Source organism: Delphinapterus leucas, chromosome 17 (genome assembly GCF_059928025.1).
Source record: "Delphinapterus leucas isolate spDelLeu-1000000601 "Yukka" chromosome 17, BTC_Dleu_Yukka2, whole genome shotgun sequence".
NCBI lineage: Eukaryota > Metazoa > Chordata > Mammalia > Artiodactyla > Monodontidae > Delphinapterus > Delphinapterus leucas.
This window is the reverse complement of record NC_143145.1, coordinates 85,757,057-85,776,263: the sequence shown is the minus strand read 5'-3', so window position 1 is coordinate 85,776,263 and position 19,207 is coordinate 85,757,057. Positions and strand designations below refer to the sequence as shown.

At 51.7% G+C, this 19,207-nt stretch overlaps 2 protein-coding genes across 8 annotated transcripts in view; one reads left to right on the top strand and one right to left on the bottom strand.

Annotated features, from left to right (window-relative positions):
• Positions 1–19,207, top strand: part of SPIDR (scaffold protein involved in DNA repair) — a 393,663-nt gene that overhangs the window by 348,893 nt on the left and 25,563 nt on the right. For 4 of the 7 annotated variants that reach the window (XR_016388576.1, XR_016388575.1, XR_016388574.1 and 1 more), the window contains 4 exons: positions 5,265–5,358; positions 6,063–6,177; positions 6,438–6,491; positions 10,719–12,153. Coding sequence is in view for 2 of the 7 variants with exons in the window: in XM_022556901.3 (XP_022412609.1) it covers positions 5,265–5,358; positions 6,063–6,177; positions 6,438–6,491; positions 10,719–10,883 (428 nt within the window). In the remaining 5 variants the exon portion in view is untranslated. Of the gene's footprint in view, positions 1–5,264; positions 5,371–5,549; positions 5,699–6,062; positions 6,178–6,437; positions 6,492–10,718; positions 12,262–19,207 lie in introns of those variants that run through there. The other 3 variants (XM_022556901.3, XM_089899189.1, XM_022556905.2) reach the window with 3 other exon arrangements.
• Positions 12,155–13,294, bottom strand: CEBPD (CCAAT enhancer binding protein delta). Its single transcript, XM_022556912.2, has one exon. It carries the CDS (start codon positions 13,197–13,199, stop codon positions 12,429–12,431), a length of 771 nt encoding a protein of 256 aa, XP_022412620.1. The 5' UTR covers positions 13,200–13,294; the 3' UTR covers positions 12,155–12,428.

The window sequence follows — 19,207 nt, the reverse complement described above, 5'->3', positions numbered from 1 at the left end:
AAAAAACAAAAAAAACCAGTAAAATACAGCCATGGGTCTCTTTCTCTCCTCGCAGTTCTGTCAGTTGGCTTCACGTGGTTTTAGCAGCCTGTTGTTAGGCAGACACACATTAAGGACAGATACGTCTCCTGGGAGAACAGACCCCTTTCCCATGAGGTAACGCCCCTCTCGATCCCTGATGCCTTTCCTTGCTCCGAAGTCGGCTGTGTCTGAAATTAATGTAGCTCCAGTTTTCTCTTATTAGCATGAGCATAATATACCTTTTTCTATCCCTTTGCTTTTCATCTCTGTGTGTCTTTGTGTTTGAAGCAGATTTCTTGTAGACACCGTAGAGATGGCTCACAGTTTTTGTCTGCTCTTAAGAGTCTGTTTCTTATATTTAGACCATTCACATTTAAAGTGAATATTTATATCATTGGGTTAAGATCTATCATACGTATATTTGTTTTCTGTTCCTTGCTCTTGTTTCTTTTTTTGTTTTCCATTTTCTTCCTGCCTTTTCTCATCTTTTTCTCCCCCTTGGCTGCACCAGGCGGGATCTTAGTTCCCCGACCAGGGATCAAACCCAGGCCCTCGGCAGTGGAAGTGCCAGGTCCTAACCACTGGATGCCAGGGAAGTCCCTGCCATTTCTCATCTTAACTGAGCATTCTATGTGATTCCATTTTCTCCTCTCAGTATGTCAATTATACTTCTAGAAAAAAATTTTAGTAGTTGCCCTAGAGTTTGCAATGTACACTTAGAACCAGTCAAATCCACTTTCAGATAACACTGCCTGCTTCAGGGTGTAGCCACATTATCAGTCTCTCCCTCAGTCCCTTGTAACAGCTGTCATTCACTTCACTTACAAGGCATAACACTGAACCCATCATTGTTAGAGATCAGTTTAGAACCACAAAGGTTAAAGATTTTACTTTACCCCCATTTATTCCTTTTCCAGTGCCCTTCTTTTCCTTTATGTAGTTCCAATTTCTGACCTGTATCATTTCATTACCTTCATTACCATTTTAACATTGAGCACTCTGTGGGTCTCTCTGAAGCTGTCCTGCAGGCGTGCAGGTGGGTCAGATGGATGTGTACAGACTGTTATCACAGTGCAGCCAGGTCCTCCGAGAAGGCCCAGCTAACTAGGGATTAAGAGAAGACGAAGCCCAGCTGCAAAAACCAGGGATTGGCCCAGCCTCCCACACAGGAGCCACCAGCCAAGGCAGAGGCCATGCAGGAACCAGCTCCCAGATGGACACAGGGACGGGACCCCCTGCCCTCCAGCCAGCCGTGGGCTGGCCCAGACTGGATTCCATCAAATCCAGGATAGCCCCTCAGCCGTGCTGTGCTCTGCCCTGCCCAGCCTGCCCCAGGAGGGGCTCTCAGTTGGCCTCAGGGTCTCCCTCGGCCGCCTGGACCTGGCAGGACAGCAAGCGTGTTCCCTGAGCAGAGCTGGGATGGACGCAGGGAGTGGCCTGTGCGTCAGTCACTCGCTGAGAACCCGCAGCACCTGCCAGGAAGATGTCTCCAGGAGGTGACGGCGCCCACGGCCTCCCTGCCCGAAAGGCGGCTCCAGAGCCGCGGGGACTTCCTCCCAGTCTCTTTTTGGGGACAGCTTTGCAGTTGGTTTTATCTTCCTTGCCCCACTTGACACTTTGTATCTGCCGCTTGCTGGTGGGTGGTGATCTTCCCTGCACTGTGCAGGGGGTGCGGTCACGCAGGGGGCAGAGTCCTGTCCTCAAACCGGGTGTTGACCTTGACCTAGAAGAAGGTCCTGAGCCCCAACTTCTTTCAGCCAGAAAGAAGGGCGGGGACAGTGTGGCAGAGAGCTGGCCACCCACGAAGGATGGGCCGGAGTGCTTCCCATAGGACCCTCAGGAAGGACCTTTCACAAAGTCGTTTTCATAAACATGGGATACACCTTTCCAAGCCTAATTACAAGAGGTTTCTGTAAATGAGACAAAGAATGTAAAGGCTTTTAACAGCAAACTGCAGCAATTTGCCAGATTTCTCAAACCCTAACAACAGTTGTTGTTTTCCTTCTGATGCTTCTTTAAGTGAATGTCCTAGATACTAAAGGTTAATAGTACAATTCCCACCTGTCCCCTGGGTTGCCAGAAGGGATTGCCAGTGGTGTGGAGACCCCAGATGAAATGTATTTCCTCAGACTGTGCCTCGTTCCCTAATTGGAAGGAAATTGCTTAATCCCATGTAAGTGTAAATGCTGTTAACACCCAAAGATATTCTAGGGTAAAGGAAACTGTGGTTTGTAGCAGTCTTCTTTTTCTTAATTCATTTAGCAGACCTGCCAAGGACTGTGTGAGCCTCTGTGCTGACACCCCCTGGGGTGGGAGCCCTCCCCGCAACCTGGACTCTTGACATTCATGAAGATACACCTTCGGCTGTATTATAAGCTCTTATTGGCTTAACTTTTCATTGCTTTGACTCAATCTTGATTAGATTTGCAAGAACAATGAAATTAGCTGGGCAGCCTTTTAAAAATCAAGCTGTATTATTTTCATTTTGCAAAAGCCATTCAAGGATGCATTGCATGAATGCATTTTGATAAATTGAGCCTACTTAGTTCTCATCATTCTGTTTTATCCTCTACAAATAAATTTTCTCCTAATGTTTGTTCTAGTGGAGAATGAAATTCTTTGCTCCAAGAGTGTGAAGGATGACTCTTCTATCTTTCTGGAAACCTAGGTCACATCTTACTTTTTTTAAAATGTCTAATTTCACCACTTTTCAACAAGGATGGTCTGTGATTTGCAGTGAATCTTGATGGTATGTACAATGCTTCACATTCCAAGAAAATCAGACCAACTCAGTCCCCTGTTTAAAATTCCTTTCTGTCTCATCCCTTCCAAGACCAAGTCTGGAATCCCCAGCGAGACCCTGGATGGTCCTGGCCTGCCAGCCTGCGGACTTCACAGCAGTCTCTCCTGCCTCTTCTTTCTGCCTGTTTGGCCTCCAGCCCCACCTCAGGGTGAAGAGTGGGCCTGTGCCTCTCCCTACGTGCAGCCCCTCCTCGGGTCCATTCTTTCGGGAAGTCTTCCCTGACACTTAGGCCAGCCTAGAGGCCTCTCTTTTGCATCTCTGAGGGGTCTTTTCCATTTCTCAATTTAGCATTTATTTCATGGTTTTCTTTAATAAACTGATTTTTTTTAGAGCAGTTTTGGGTTCACAGCAAAACCGAGCAGAAGGTACAGAGCTTTTCCGCGTTCCCCAACCCCCATACACACACAGCCTCGCCCGCTGTCAGCATCCCCTCTGGATAGTTGATGACCGTGATCGACACGCCATCATCATCCAGAGTCCATAGTTTACAGCAGGGTTCACTCTTGGTGTTGTCATTTTATGGATTTAGACACACTTCGGACATGTAGCCATCATTACAGCATCATACAGAACAGTTTCCCTGGCCTAAAACCCTCTGCGCTCCACCTCCTCAGCCCTCTCTCCCGCTTGATACCCGGAAACCACTGATCTTTTCACCATCTGTATAGCTTTGCTTTTTCCAGTATGTCCTATAGTTGGAATCATACAGTGTGTATGTAGCCTTTTGAGCTTGGCTTTTTTCACTTAGTAATATGCATTTAAGGTCCCTTCATGTCTTTTCATGGCTCAAGAACTCAGTTTTTAAAAATCATTGAATAACATTCCACTTTCTAGATAAACCAGAGCTTATGTATCCATCCAGCTACTGAAGGACATCTTGGTTGCTTCCATGTTTGGTAATCCTGAATAAAGCTGCTGTAAACATCCACGTGCCGGTGTTGATGTGGACACACATTTTCAGCTCCTCTGTGTAAATACCAAGGAGCGAGATTGTTTGATTGTATGGTAAGACTGTGTTTAATTTTGTAAGAAGTTGCCAAACTGTCTTCCAAAGTGGCTGCACCATTTGCGTCCCCACCAGCAATGATGAGAGTTCCTGTTGCTCCACATCCTCACCAGCATTCGGTGCTGTCAGTGTGTGGGCTTTGGCGGTTCTCATAGGTGTGTCGCGGTGTCTCATTGCTGTGTTCATTTGCATTTCCCTCAAGACGTGATGCTGAACATCTTTTCACATGCTTTTCTGCTGTCTCTGTATCTTCTCTGGTGAGGTGTCTGTTCAAGTCTTTGGCCCAATTTTTAATCAGGTTATTCTGATTCTTATTGTTGAGGTTTTTCGTTGTTGTTGTTTTTTGGGGGGTGGGGTGGGGCTGTGCTGCGCGGCATATGGGATCTTAGTTTCCCAACCAGGGCTCAAACCCGTGCTCCCTGTATTGGAAAGAGGATTCTTAACCACTGGACCGCCAGGGAAGTCCCTTTACTGTTGAGTTTTTAAAGTTCTAATATACTTCGGATGGCAGTCCTTGATCAGAGTGTCTTCTGCAGATATTTTCTCCCATATTTCGTGATCTTTTTACTTGTTATTTGTTTATCTGCTTTTCCAGCCTGACTGTGGCGTCCATGAAAGTGTAGATTGTGGCATCTACCCTATGTTCAAAGTGCTATGTGTATATCCCACACTAAAGAGCATTGTATGTATTTGTTTGTTGAATAAATAAACCACAAACGCTGGAGTAAAAAAGAAATGAGGGAACCAGAGAAATCACATAAGAAGAGATACTGACAAACCAATAAGCATATTTCTCTTTCCGTACCGAAGAAGCGGAGCCTAAGCTGTGGAGCTCGAGACTTACCGTCCGGCAGGCAGTGCTGCCTGTGAGCGTCAGTGCAGTGGGCGGGCGTGGGCGGCAGGGGTCGGAGGTTCTGTGGGAAGCGCCTCTGAAAGGGGTTCCGCCATCTCTGTGCTCACGCGCTTGGACGCAGTAACCCCACTCCATGAGCGCATCCTAAGAGAAGGGTCCAGCACGGAAGGAGCCAGGTAGACAAATACCCACCGCCTCGGGCTAGGGCAGTTTGGAGGCCTGGTGTCCAGTCAGGAGAGTGGCCGAGAGAACCGGGACCTAAAGGGACAGCCATGCAGCAGCCTAAGGGCAGGACGAGATGGAGCAGGGATGGGGTGCTCGTCATGGCCTCAGAACATGCACGTTGGAAAAAGGCAAAAACGAAAATACTTGGTTAGTAATATGCCTGAGCTTTAAAACCTGCTCTTTGTTGTAATTTTGTGCCATGAATGGAAATTTTAAAAAGCTTAGAAACATTTATATAAACTCACAAATGAGAAGCAAACCTGGGGCACCTCATGTTACCGTCTGTGACCTGAGGGGCAAAGAGAAGTTGGGGGACAGAGCCGCCTCTGAGCCCGGGTCTGCTTCCCTGGGCCTAGGCGCTGTGGTCGCCGTGGACGAGAGCACCGCCTGCTCGTGGCCTGCGTGTGACCTGTGTGGCGGTGAGAGACTGGAACGGAGGCCGGAAGACAGGTAGGGGCAGCAGCAGCAGCAGCCCGGGACCCCATTGCCTTGTGCCTCGGGCCAGGGGCCGGGCCCAGGGCACACGGAGGAGGCCGGGCGCCGTGTTTTCTCTCCTCACGACTGGGGTTCTGCGGTTCCCCGAGGCTCTTCCTGTCTTAAAAGAGAGAAGAGCCAGGTTTCCTCAGCTTCTTTGTTATCAGGCGGGAGAATAAGAACTCGGGGCTAACACGAATGTGAGACACACTTGGTGACGGCACAGCCGACCTCTGCAAGCAGACATCCCTGCCCAGCCTTACCGCCGCCCACCCCAGGGCCCGTCCTCGGCGCCAGTCCTCCGGCCCCCCCGTGACTGTCGGAGGCACGTGCACAGGGCGTGTCATCACGTTCCTGCTTCTTGACGCCTCACAGGTGGTGGCCTGGACAGGCCTTCCTTGGAAGCAGGAAGGAGCAGAGACACTGGTGGTGGGAGCAGGTTTGCCGTCCGGCCCTTCCCCTTGTTGGCTGCTTGGCTCAGCCGGGGGGGCCCCCACGCTGGGCGCTGCGACCGCGGAGCCCAGGCTGCTTGGGGCCTGTTCCAGGAGCCGGGTTTCTGAGCCCCCCCCCCCGCCCCCGCTAACATGGCAGACGGACACTCACTCACGTGCAGGAAATGTCTGTGTGTCTGCCCGCTGCCAGGCTCCCACGCTCTGTGCCTTCTTGTTTCCAAACAACAGGGGCGCCTTCTCCTGTGGGGACTGCTCCCGCGTGGTCACCTCTCCCCTCCTCAGAAGGCACCTGCAGGTCTTCCTGGACTGCCCCTTGCGACCCCAGTGCACAGTGAGGGTCAAGGTAGGAACCGGTGGGAGCTCGTGCATCCGCGTCCACCTACTGTGCGCCCCCTTCACCCGCGGCTGGGCCAGGGCTGCATCTCCTGCTCTTTTCCTGGGAAAGGGGGCAGGGCTCCCCCGAGGGGCCGCAGCCCTCCCCTGTCTGACTTAAGGCTCTGCGATGGAAGCTGGTGGCTTAGAGTCACACGTCAGGTCTCGGTGGGGGATCGTTCCGCGTGAGCGGGGTTGGGGTCCTGACCCCGCCCGTGACTGTTCTTGCAGCTGCTGCAGCACAGTATCTCTTCGCTCCTGAGGTTTGCCGCCTGCGAGGATGGGGTAAGTTGGGGCACCCAGCCCAGGTGCGTGTCCTTACTGTCCTCCCCCGTGTCCCTTGGCTGCAAGGGCCCTCCATGTGCCACGTGCGAGCTGAGAGTCCGGACTCTCCCGAGACTCGGCTAGGCCTTCTGCTCCCTCTTCTGACTCACGCCCGAGTCTGCTAACAAGATCCTTTCCCTTTTGGAATCGAGGTTATTTTCTGATCGGTCTTGCAGTAGACGTACGAATCTGTCCCCCAGCTTTGCTTATGGTAAGTCGGTCTTGAGGTTTCAGGTTAAACCTCCTGCCATGGTTTCACGTTAATAGGACAATTACCTGAGATGCACGTTTTTATAAATTGCTGGGTCTCTAGTCTGAGTGCCTGGAAACTTGACTTTCACTTCTCAGATCTGCCCTGTTACTGTGGTGAGCTTTGTAAAGAGGTGTGAGGTGTGCTCCTCAAAGAAAGCACCACCTGAGCACACATACCTTACCTTTGGTCCTCATAAACGAGAGAGGTCTGTCCTTGTCAGAGCCATTTGAAAGCCCCGCAAGTGGCCTGTGGAATCGCTGAGCCCTGGAGAGAGTGCTGTGTCTGTGCCCTGCTGGGATCCACATCCAGGTGGCAGATATGGGCCAGCTCATGAGACTGTTGTGAAAGGGGAGGCTCACACTTGCAGAACTTTCTGATGGGTTCCCGAAGCGAAATGCCAGCTCTGATGCCAGCCCGAATTTGGAGGCTCCCAGGCTGCTCTCCCGGCCACTTGCCAGTCCTGTCCCAGCCCGTCCTGGGCTTGGGGTGTCGGGGGAGAAGCAGCCCTTAACACTCTTTCATGTGCACCGGATGTCAGAGTTTGGAGTAAATTGGAATGTGGACAAATCTGTGCACAGAACCTTTAAGGATCCCTGGTCTGACTGTGGTTCCAGCTCTGATTCCTGGCCTCGCGCATCTCTTGAGAGCAAGTCAGTGACCCCCGCAGCGCAAACCTTTGTACAGGGGGCTGCTGCGCGGTGGGGATTGATGTTTGAACCCTGCTGTAGGAGGGCTTATAGACACATGTGCCTGACTGTATGACAGTCCGTGTCAGTAAGCGTGTGTGATGCCCGGGCACCGTGCTGCCCGCTGTCCCCATGCTGCCTCACCTCCTCCCCAGCATCCCCGTGGGCGCAGCCCATGCTGCCCGGGAGGCGTCGGGGTAGGCCCGCGGTACGCTCCCTGCCGGATTCAGAGACACTGCAGAGCGGGGCCATTGCTCTGCTCACCACCCGCAGGGTAGGGCCCGCAGGGGCCTTGTGTGTGTTGCGCTCTCGTGGAGTCCTGCGTTTCACGGGTGGCGAGGCCGCGGTTCCTGGGACTGCGGGTGCTTAGGTGAGGCCGACGGAGTGGGTTCCAAGGTGGGGCTGCAAACAGGCACTAAAGCCGGCAGATCCGGGTCATCGGAGAACACGTTCCTCTGGAGGATGCTGGGGGAGTGCTGCTTAAGGAGAACAGAACAAAACGAACCCAGCAGAGCGCATGGCTGAACGCCTGGGGACAGCACCCAGAGCACCTGCCGGCCCTGCGGTTACTCAGGCGCCTGCCTCCCCTGGGCCCCCGGCTCCCAGGAGGGTGGCCCTCAGCCACCTGCTCCATCCAGGGACCTGGCAGGAACCTGCGTTCACGTGTCGCTTCGGGTGGAGGCAGGCTGTGCCTCCCCCACAGTAAACTCCCGCTGCTCCTAGAGACACAAGAGGCGGGCGTGCAGCCCAGTTGGCAAGCGCCTCGGTGACCCTGCGTGGCTGCTCTGCTGTCAGAGGCGAGGCCGGTAGGACTGGGGGGCGCTGAACTCCTAACCCCCCACTACCGCCCCCCGGTCTATGGCCGGTGGATTCTCAGGCTTTACGCTGACCTGGAGGGAAGCGGACACCTTCCTTCCTACCTGTAGGAGACCTCCCGGGGGCATCGGCCACGAGGCTCATCTGGATTCTGTCGGTTTTCAGGGTGAGAAGGTACATTCGCCAAAATCCAGAGAATCAGATGAGGACTTTACACGAGAACCGCGGCTCCACTCCCGGAACAAAATGTGCCGCTTCCGGGCCGGCACACACACGTGCCTTTAAAATAGAGGCACATTTTACACATGCGCGTTCTTATGACTGGCACATGTGAGTTTACTGGTGTGATTGTTTTAACTTCTCCGTCTTAACTTCCCCCAAATATAATGTATAGTGTAATGTCCATTTATAAACGAGACAGTTATTATCGAAAACTGTAGCTGCCAACCCTGACACTTTAAAAAGAGGGTTTCTGCGGACTTTTCTTCCAACGCCAAGGCCTGTGCTCGTACCCAGCCGCCTGGGCCCACACCCACGCGCAGGTGCAGCCCTCAGAGCCGACACAGCGCATCCAGCATCACGGCGTCCTCCCGGCCCTGGGTGGGGACTGCCCTCCCAGGTGTCACTGTCGCCTTCCTGCTGTCGTGGGCTCCATAGAAGCCCTGGGAGTGACCTTGACGTCTTGGCCGCGGGAGGCCTCCCCACTGTCCAGTCGCATCCTCTCCTTCCCTCTCTCTGCCTGCCTGGACCGACGACTCTCAACCCTGCTTTACCTGGCGTGCCACCAGGAAAGCCGCAGCTCCCTGCGAGCCACGGTGGGGAGGCCGTGCCTGTCTCGTAGGCGGGAAGACAGCCACGGCAGTGAGCTGGCTTTAGGGCAGCGTCCACATCCCAGACCGATCTGGACACTTACTGCTTCAGAATGAGCCGTCTCAAGGCTTGGTGCTTCCACACCGACTCTGCACACAGACCTGCAGTCTGGACGAGGCTCCATGGGGCAGCAGCTGGTGCCCCAAAGCTGGGCTGGTGTCCCAGGAGGCCCTTCAGTCCCCGGCTGGCTGCTGTGCTCCTGTCGGCTGGGACCTTCCCGGGCTCTGGCCAGACATCCACACGGCCTGGACGCCCTCACAGCATGTGACTGGGTCCCGAGCCGGGCAGAAGATGGGCCCCGGTCCTGACAGAGCCTGGGACACACTCAGTGCCCCTCCCCTCCCACTCTGTTCACGAGAAGCCAGTTGGCCTCCCAGCCTGGACCCAGGGGGAGGGCAGCGAGGTGCCTGTCAAGGAGCTACAGACGTGCCAGCTTTGGCCATGTTGTCTGACACCCGCCCGCCCCCCCCGAGTCCCCTCTGCCAAGACACTAATGGTGGAGGGGCGAGTTAGCAGTGAGCTCAGTCGCCACAGACGCCTGTCAAGTGTCTGGCACAGAGGAGGGCTGAGAGGTACTCCTGACGTTACTCTGCAAGTGGCAGCAAAGGAATTTCCGAAAGAACACGTGACCTTCTAGGGCTTCAGTCTCCAAAGACCAATAAACCTCTATTTTCAGCCCCACCCCCAAAAGAAACTGTTCTGAGGTGTGATCCACGGAGACCAGGAGGGCACAGCCCACCTTCCCAGCCTGCTCACCTGGGGCCCCTGCCGCCCGTGGTTCTACATTCCCATGTAGAGATGAAACTTGCCCACAATTCACCAGTTCCCTAAGACAATTCATCCAACAATGTGAAGGAAAGGCTTTCTGTGGCATAGGAAGAGGTGTTCAGCTCAGCGCAACTCTGGGAGAAATGGGATCCTGTTAACGAGGGAAGTTTGGGGCAAAGGAAGTCCTTCGACCAGAAGTGTTGCTCAAGCGGGGAAGTGGGATGCAGCAGCAGGCGTGATGTGTGCCTCCTGCTGGGATGCAGGCCATGGCCCTTCCCATGTGTTTCCTCCCCCAGTTTCTCCTAGGACAGCCAGCTGGGAGATGCACATCCTTGCACCCACTAACAAACATCGATCACAGATACTTTTAATGTTCTTGTGTAAAAACTAGCTCGGGGGCTTCCCTGGTGGCGCAGTGGTTGGGAATCCGCCTGCCGATGTGGGGGACACGGGTTCGTGCCCCGGTCCGGGAAGATCCCACATGCCCCGGAGCGGCTGGGCCCGTGAGCCATGGCCGCTGAGCCTGCGCGTCCAGAGCCTGTGCTCCGCAACGGGAGAGGCCACAACAGTGAGAGGCCTGCGTACCGCACACACACACAAAAAAATAATCGGCTACCAGAAAAAAGCACTTCCTTCCTTTGCTTTTGCTGCAGCCTGTTCTCTCCTCTGGAGAGGGCTGGAGAGGGGTCATGGGCCGGGGAAGGGCCTTATGCTCTGTCTTTGGTGTCCTGAGCCGATGGGCACAGCAGGCCCAGGGGCTGTTTGCTTTAACCAGCCTGCCTCTTATCCCTGCAGAGTTACGAGGTGAGGAGTGTCCTTGGAAAGGAGGTGGGGCCGATAACCTGTTTCGTCAGGTCCATCACCACCCGCCCGGCCAGCTGCGTGGGATTGGAGGAGGTGGAACTCCTGAGCGAGGGGGGAGCCTCTTCAGCACACCGGTGGCAGCCGCAGGATCCGTGAACTTTACAAAGTGGCTGCCAGTGGTGGTGGTTCGGTAGTTATTTGTTAACTCTAGGCAGAGTGAATGTACTTTATGATCTTGAAGTGGAACTTCGATTGGGGCCAATGTTAGTAAAATGGCTTTGTAAACTGTAAATCAAAGTACTTCCTTCTGCGATGATATATATTTTTATTGCCTTTCTGCAAATTTAGGAACACGATAGAGCTTAAATAAGCTTGAGGTTTTCATTTTGTATTTACCTTAGACAATAATATAGTAGAAAAAGTTATTTTGTTCTACTGTAATTCTAAAGTGTTCAAATTTTACAATGATTCAACGTGTTTTTCTTATATTTCTTTTAACATTTCCCCAAAGAATTACCCTGCCGAGTGTAAACCTTTGTCCTCTGTCGTCATATTACTGCTCTGCACAGTGTCCAGCCTAAGCGTTCTGCAGCTCAGTATTTTTTGGAAAATGTTCTGGGGAACTATGTCAGAGGTAAACTGTTTCCCATAAAGTAGAGATAAAGTGACTGGCCTGATGGTAGCTCCTTACAGAGAGACTGACAGGTCTGGTTAGTCCTGCCGGGCACTGCGCCAGGACTACGCTGCCGCAGGAGAGCTGGGGAATCGCTCTCCTTGTTGGCAGAGATCTGAGTTAAAACTAAAACCACGGATTAATCTGGACACTAAAGATTTCGCGTTTCCTCCCTTATGACAGTGTAATAATGACAGGCCACGGTTAACTAATTACATAATATAGACGTAGCAGCCAAGACCAAGGGAGGCTGCCTAGTACCCACTCTCATGGGGGAAAGGCAACGGCTTTATTTATTCGTCCAGATTCAGCTTTGAAGCATTACCAGTACCGGGAAGGTAGGCGATTTTAAGTAGCTTTGTGACCGTCCTTTCCATCTCCTATATGACTTCTGTACTTTATGCACTTTGAAAATCTACTTGAAGCTGTCTACAGGACTGAGGAAAGCGAAAGCAAATCCCATGAAAGCCAGAATGAGTGGGACTGGTTTTCGGATAACCTGAGCCCTCCTCTCCTTGCCCCCGACTCGAGGTGGGACCCGCTCCGGCCGGTTTCCGACACGTTCCCGGGGCGCCTTCCACCCGAGCGGGTCTCGCTCGGCAAGTTAACCGGCACGTCCGCAGGTGGGGTTTGGCCTGTTGGAGAAGCAAAGCGACGGTCCTTCCAGGAACCCGGCCCCGGGGCGCACACCAGCCAGACGCGCCCTCGCGCCCTCCCCGGCCAGTCCGGAGGGCCGCGAGCGCAGGAATCAAGGTGGGTCTAACACGCCTTTATTCTTACAAATACTGTAAAAATCAGTATAAAAAAGTGAGCATGCTCAGTCTTTTCCTCGTATCTACAGTACAAAGGTTTGTCCGAAAAGTCTCTTTAACGAATGTACCTTAGCTGCCTCCTCGGGCGTAGGATGCAGAGAAGCTGCCGTCACAGTAACTTAGGGTCCACGCGGCAGCTGTCCGAGTCCCGGCCCCGCCCGGGGGTCCGGCCCGGCGGTTCCAGGCACTGCGGCCGCAGCCCGCACGCCCCCCGCGTCACCGCGCGTCCGCCGCCCCCGCGCCGGGCAAAAAGGGCGCGCCGGGCAGCTGCTTGAAGAAGCGCCGCAGACCGGCCAGGTCCCGCGTGAGCTGCTCCACGCGCTGCTGTAGCTTCTCGTTCTCGGCCGAAAGCTCCACCAGCTTCTGCTGCATCTCCTGGTTGCGCCGCTTAGCCTTGTCGCGGCTCTTGCGCACGGCGATGTTGTTGCGCTCCCGCCGCTGCCGGTACTCGGGGCTGCCGCGGTCCGGGCCCCGCTTGCCCGCTGCCTTGTCGCGCGCCGCCCCAGGAGCTGGGGGCGCGGGGCTGCGGCGCGGCGGCTCGGGCGACGCGGGCGGAGTGGGCTGCGCGGCGGCCGCCAGGCTCACCACCGTCTGGGCGCACGCGGCCACCTGCGCGGGCAGCAGCGAGCCGGGCGCGTCGCCGTCGCCCCAGTCGGGCTCGCGCTTGAGCGGTCGCGGCGCGGGGCCGGGGCCCGCGGGGCGCGCGGGGCCCCCGGGCAGCAGCTCCAGGGCGCCCGCCTTGTGGTTGCTGTTGAAGAGGTCGGCGAAGAGCTCATCGTGGCACAGCTCCAGGGTGGGCACGGCGGCCATGGAGTCGATGTAGGCGCTGAAGTCGATAGCGCTCTCGTCGTCGTACATGGCGGGCGCGGCCGGCTCGGCTCCGCGACCCAGCTTCCCTGCGCGGCCGGGCTCGTAGAAGGCGGCGGGCTCCGCAGTCCAGGGCGCGCCGCGCGCCGGGCCGTCCAGGCTGAAGAGCGCGGCGCTCATGGCGGCGTCGGGCCGACGGCGAGCGCGGTCCCCGGGCGGGCCGGGCGCCGCCTTTTCTAGCCGGACTGACGCGCACGCCCCGCCCCGGCCGCGGACCGCGGGACCCCCGCCCGCGCGCCTCCCCCGTGCTTCCTGCCCGCCGGCCCGGCCCGCGCAGCGCTGCCGGGAACGACCCTCCCTCGGCCGCGCCTCCTCCTTCCTGCTGGTGGGTCGGGGCCTCTGCGCCCGCGGAGTCGAGGCGGAACCAGAACGGGGCCCGGGCCAGCGCGCGGACTAGGGCCCGGGGGCGCTCCCCCGCGGCTTCAGGGAATTAGGGTCTCGCGGCTTCCGGATGGCGGGGTTGGAGACGCTGCCCCGCGGGGTTCCGCCGGGTCCGTGGGGCGCTCTCCAACCTCGCGCGCCTAGGGCCGGGGGAAGCCGGGAACCACGAGCGCGCGAGAGCTCCGCGCCCCCGGAAAGCCCACGAACTCCCGGGAGCTCCACACTCAGAGCCCCGGGAGCCCCGCGCCCCCGACGCTGCTTCCAGGGACACTAGACCAGTGCCATCTTGCGGTGATGTCTTACTTCAGCCCTGTCTTTAGTTCTAGGCTTTTTTTTTTATGCTGTTCAGTATTCCAAAAAGAAGTGCCTTTGGATCCAAAGCAGTGGGGTAGGTCCCCTTTAGGAGAAAAATAAGGTTTATACTAGCAGCTCTGACAAGGTGTTAACTTGCTAGCTCTTCACATTGTAAAATGCAGGTAAAGACTGAACTGGCTTTGTTGGTTAACGTTTCCTACAATTTGGGTCAGGCATTTCGGGTCAGTTCTATTTTTCACATCACCGTCCCTGTTCAGACCTGGTCTCTGTCCACATCCTTTCTCATTTCGTTGCTTCCCAACACCAAACGCTCCACAAGCTCCACAGTATTCCAGAGGTGACTTCTGATGACGGCACCATGGGATACTGAATAGGTTTTCTAGAAGGACGGACATAATACGCTAGAATTACTCAGGGGCCGTGATGTGGATGTCACACGATTAATTATCTATTAAAGGTAAAACCCAGGAACACTTAGAGTGTGGTTCATGCACACCCAGAGGAAAGACATATCTATTTTGGAAGCCATAAAAACACTACTAAAGCCCTCCCCGGTCAGGGAATGCAAAATAAATACACAGAGAACCATATTCTCATGAAAATGATTCAGTGAGATGATTAGTAGATTCAGATGTCAAATTGGGATTGAGCTTGAAGGAGATGCTACGCCCATCTTTTTTTCAATGTATTAACTAGTAATGATAATGTTTAGATTTAAGAGTTTTCTTCCCTTTTACTGAAAAAGAGAAAGGAGAGGTCGTAGACCAACAAAGTAGAGATTTGTTATGACGTTTAACGGCAAGTGAAAGACTATTAAAAATACAATAAAACAATTTAAAGTTTAGCTTCTGTGACAGCAGTTGTCCACAGTCATTTCTTGAATGTCTCCACTTACTGTCTTTTCCTAACTCTACTGTTAATTTATCCGAGATAAATACAAAGTTGGTCATGATTCCTCATTGTTAGGAGTCTTGAGCCTGTGTTCTGAGAACTGTCTAAAGGAAGCAGTCAAATAAGAAAGTATTCCTTAAAAACGTCGGAGCCTTGGATTCACCCGTGTTTATGAGGACATTGCTATGTTGAGCTTAGTTGAGTTGTTCAAATGCAGCACTTCACGTGGACTTTCTAAACACATCCGTCCTTTAGAAACTCAGGAGGCTGGATGTGCTCCAGCTGTGGGACACTGTTGGGGTTAGGAAATCGGGCCGGCTCACTCATAACACGAAGGGGCCATACCTCAGTCCTCACGAGGGACCACTTTCGGATGCTTCATACGGTGCAAGATATGGGGCAACAACAGTTCTCCAAATGAAAGTCTGGAACAGTGAAAATGTTTTTGAGCAATGCCAGTGTCAAGAGGAGGGAAATTGTGACTCTAGCGCCCTCTTCAGATGATGATTCTCAACTATCGGATTAGATACTTTGTTCATCTTCTGGCTCAGGAATAATTTTAACTGTATGATATGTTCTCATGTGTTTTGTGTCAGACAATAGTGAGGTTACAAATATAGGCTTTTCAGATAAACCTGATTTCCAGTATTTTGTGTGTGTGTGTGAAAGGAAATATCAGGGCCAAAAGAATAAAGCCCCTGGGTATTAGGGTCACACATCCTTGGCAGTGCTTTATAAAGCCTGTGTATTTTACTAAAAACCTACTGTGATGGGTAGAAAGTTCTGCATTCACTTCAGCCTCTGGAATTTAAGAGACAGATCTCCCAGATTACAAAGTAGCCAGAGCTGAAAACAGTTATTTGATTCTGTGAGTCAGGTGTCCAACCTGCCATACACTTGCGCATGTTCCCAGTAATAAAACACAAGGAGGAGCGATTTGCCTTCCCAGCCTGTTATTCCTGTGAAGTGGATTCAGTCTCTCAGGCACACCTGTCAGCCCTGCCACAGCTCACTGGTATTTTGATAGGAATGGCGCTGAATCTGTAGATTGCCTTGGGTAGTATGGTCATTTTAACAATACTGATTCTTCCAATCTGAGAACAAGGTACATCTTTCCATCTGTTTACGTCATCATCACATTCTTTCATCAACGTCTTACTTTTCAGATTATATGCCTTTTGCCTCCTTAGGTAGGTTTATTCCTAAGTATTTTATTCTTTTTGATGTGATGGTAAATGGGATTGTTTAATTTCTCTGAGATTTCATTGTTAGTGTATAGAACTGTAGCAGATTTCCATATATTTATTTTGTATCCTGTAACTTTACCAGATTCTTTGGTGAACTCTAAGAGTTTTCTGGTGGCATCTTCAGGATTTTCTCTGTATAGCAAATCGTGTCATTAGCAAACAGTGACAGTTTTGATTCTTCCTTTCCTATTTGGATCCTTTCTTTTCTTTTTCTTCTCTGATTGCAGCGGGTAGGACTTCCAAAACTATGTTGAATAAAAGTGGTGAGAGTGGGCATCCTTGTCTTGTTCCTCATCTTAGAGGGAATGCTTTCATATTCTCATAGTTGAGTGTGATGTTAACTGTGGGTTTGTCATATATGGCCTTTATTATGTTGAGGTAGGTTCCCTCTATGCCCGCTTTCTGGACAGTTTTATCATAAATGGGTGTTGAATTTTATCAGAATCTTTTTCTGCATCTACTGAGATGATCGTATGGTTTTTCTTCTTCAATTTGTTAACGCGGTGTACCACGTGGATATTGAAAAATCCTCGTATCCCTGGAATAAATCCCACTTGATCATGGTGTATGATCTTTTTAATATATTGTTGAATATGGTTTGCTGGTATTTTGTTGAGAATTTTTGCATCTGTGTTCATCAGTGATACTGGTTTTGTGATGTCTTTGGTTTTGGTGTCAGGGTGATGGTGACACCATCATAGAATGGGTTCGGAAGTGTTTCTTCCTCTGCAATTGTTTGGAATAGTTTCAGAAGGATAGGTGTCAACTCTTCTCTAAATGTTTGGTAGAATTTGCCTGTGAAGCCATCTGGTCCTGGACTTATTTGTTGGGAGTTTTTATTTTTTATTTATTCATTTTCTTAAATCTATTTTTTTGGCTGCATTGGGTCTTTGTTGCTGTGCTAGGGCTTTCTCTAGTTGCAGCGAGCGGGGGCTACTGTTCATTGCAGTGTGCAGGCTTGTGGTGGCTTCTCTTGTTGTGGAACATGGGCTCTAGGTGCATGGGCTTCAGTAGTTGCAGCATGCGGGCTCAGTAGTTGTGGCACGTGGGCCTTAGAGTGCGTGAGCTTCATTAGTCGTGGTGCCTGGGCTCTAGGGCGTGTGGGCTTTAGTAGTTGTGGCTCACGGGCTCTAGAACACAGGCTCAGTAGTTGTGGCGCACGGGCTTAGTTGCTCCGTGGCATGTGGGCTCTTCCCGGATGAGGGATCGAACCCGTGTCCCCTGCATTAACAGGTGGATTCTTAACCACTGGGCCACCAGGGAAGTCCCTGTTGAGAGTTTTTAAATCACAGTTTCAATTTCAGTACTTGTGACTGGTCTGTTCGTATTTTCTATTTCTTCCTGGTTCAGTCTTGGGAGAATTTATGAATTCTGGGTTGTCCATTTTATGGCCGTATATTTGCTCATTGTAGTCTCTTACGATCTTTTCTATTTCTGTGGTGTCAACTGTAACTTCTCTTCATTTCTGATCTTATTGATTTGGGCCCTCTCCCTTTTTTTCTTGAGGAGTCTGGCTAAAGGTTTATCAATTTTGTTTATTTTTTCAGAGAACCAGCCTTTAGTTTCATTGATCTTTTCTGTTCTTTTTTTTTAAAATATTTTTATTGGAGTATAATTGCTTTACAATGGTGTGTGTGTTAGTTTCTGCTTTATAACAGAGTGAATCAGTTATACATATACATATATCCTCGTATCCCCTCCCTCTATCCCCTCCCTCTTGCATCTCCCTCCCACCCTCCCTATCCCACCTCTCTAGGTGGTCACAAAGCACTGAGCTGATCTCCCTGTGCTATGTGGCTGCTTCTCACCAGCTATCTGTTTTACATTTGGTAGTGTATATATGTCCATGCCACTCTCTCACTTCGTCCCAGCTTACCCTTCCCCCTCCCCATGTCCTCAAATCCATTCTCTATGTCTGCATCTTTATTCCTGTCCTGCCCCTAGCTTCTTCAGAACCTTTTTTTTTTTCTTTTAAGATTATCTATATATGTGTTAGTTAGCATATGGTATTTGTTTTTCTCTTTCTGACTTACTGCACTCTGTATGACAGACTCTGGGGTCCATCCACCTCACTACAAATAACTCAATTTCATTTCTTTTTATTGCTGAGTAATATTCCATTGTATATATGTGCCACATTTTCTTTATCCATTTATCTGTCGATGGACACTTAGGTTGCTTCCATATCCTGGCTGTTGTAAATAGAGCTGCAATGAACATTTTGGTACATGATTCTTTTTGAATTATGGTTTTCTCGAGATATATGCCCGGTAATGGGATTGCTGGGTCATATGGTAGTTCTATTTTTAGTTTCTTAAGGAACCTCCATACTGTTCTCCATAGTGGCTGTATCAGTTTACATTCCCACCAACAGTGCAAGAGGGTTCCCTTTTCTCCACACCCTCGCCAGCATTTATGGTTTGTAGATTTTTTGATGATGGCCATTCTGACTGGTGTGAGGTGACACCTCATTGTAGTTTTGATTTGCATTTCTCTAATGATTAGTGATGTTGAGCATCCTTTCATTTGTTTGTAGGCAATCTGTATACCTTCTTTGGAGAAATGTCTATTTAGGTCTTCTGCCCATTTTTGGATTGGGTTGTTTGTTTTTCTGATATTGAGCTGCTTGTAAATTTTGGAGATTAATCCTTTGTCATTTGCTTCATTTGCAAATATTTTCTCCCATGCTAAGGGTTGTCTTTTCGTCTTGTTTATGGTTTCCTTTGCTATGCAAAAGCTGTGCCTATTTCCTCTTCATTTGTTTGGTCTGGTGGGTTTTTACCTTGCTCCTTCATCTGCTGTGTGTTTCTCTGTCCTCTCATTTTGCTTAACTTACTGTGTTGGGGGTCTCCTTTTCCCAGGCTGCAGGTTCATACTTCCCGTTGTTTTTGGTGTCTGCCCCCAGTGGCTAAGGTTGGTTCAGTGGGTTGTGTAGGCTTCCTGGTGGAGGGGACTAGTGCCTGTGTTCTGGTGGATCAGGCTGGATCTTGTCTTTCTGTTGGGCAGGACCACGTCTGGTGGTGTGTTTTGGGGTGTCTGTGAACTTATTATGATTTTAGGCAGCCTCTCTGCTAATGGATGGGGTTGTGTTCCTGTCTTGCTAGTTGTTTGGCATAGGGTGTCCTGCACTGTAGCTTGCTGGTCGTTGAGTGGAGCTGCGTCTTAGCGTTGAGATGGAGATCTCTGGGTGAGCTTTTGCTGTTTGATATTACATGGAGCTGGGAGGTCTCTTGTGGACCAATGTCCTGAACTTGGCTCTCCCACCTCAGAGGCACAGCCCTGACGCCCAGCTGG

What these genes read in the sequence shown, in the direction of transcription:
- CEBPD (XM_022556912.2), bottom strand. Translation starts at nt 13,199, where the DNA reads ATGAGCGCCGCGCTCTTCAGCCTGGACGGCCCGGCGCGCGGCGCGCCC.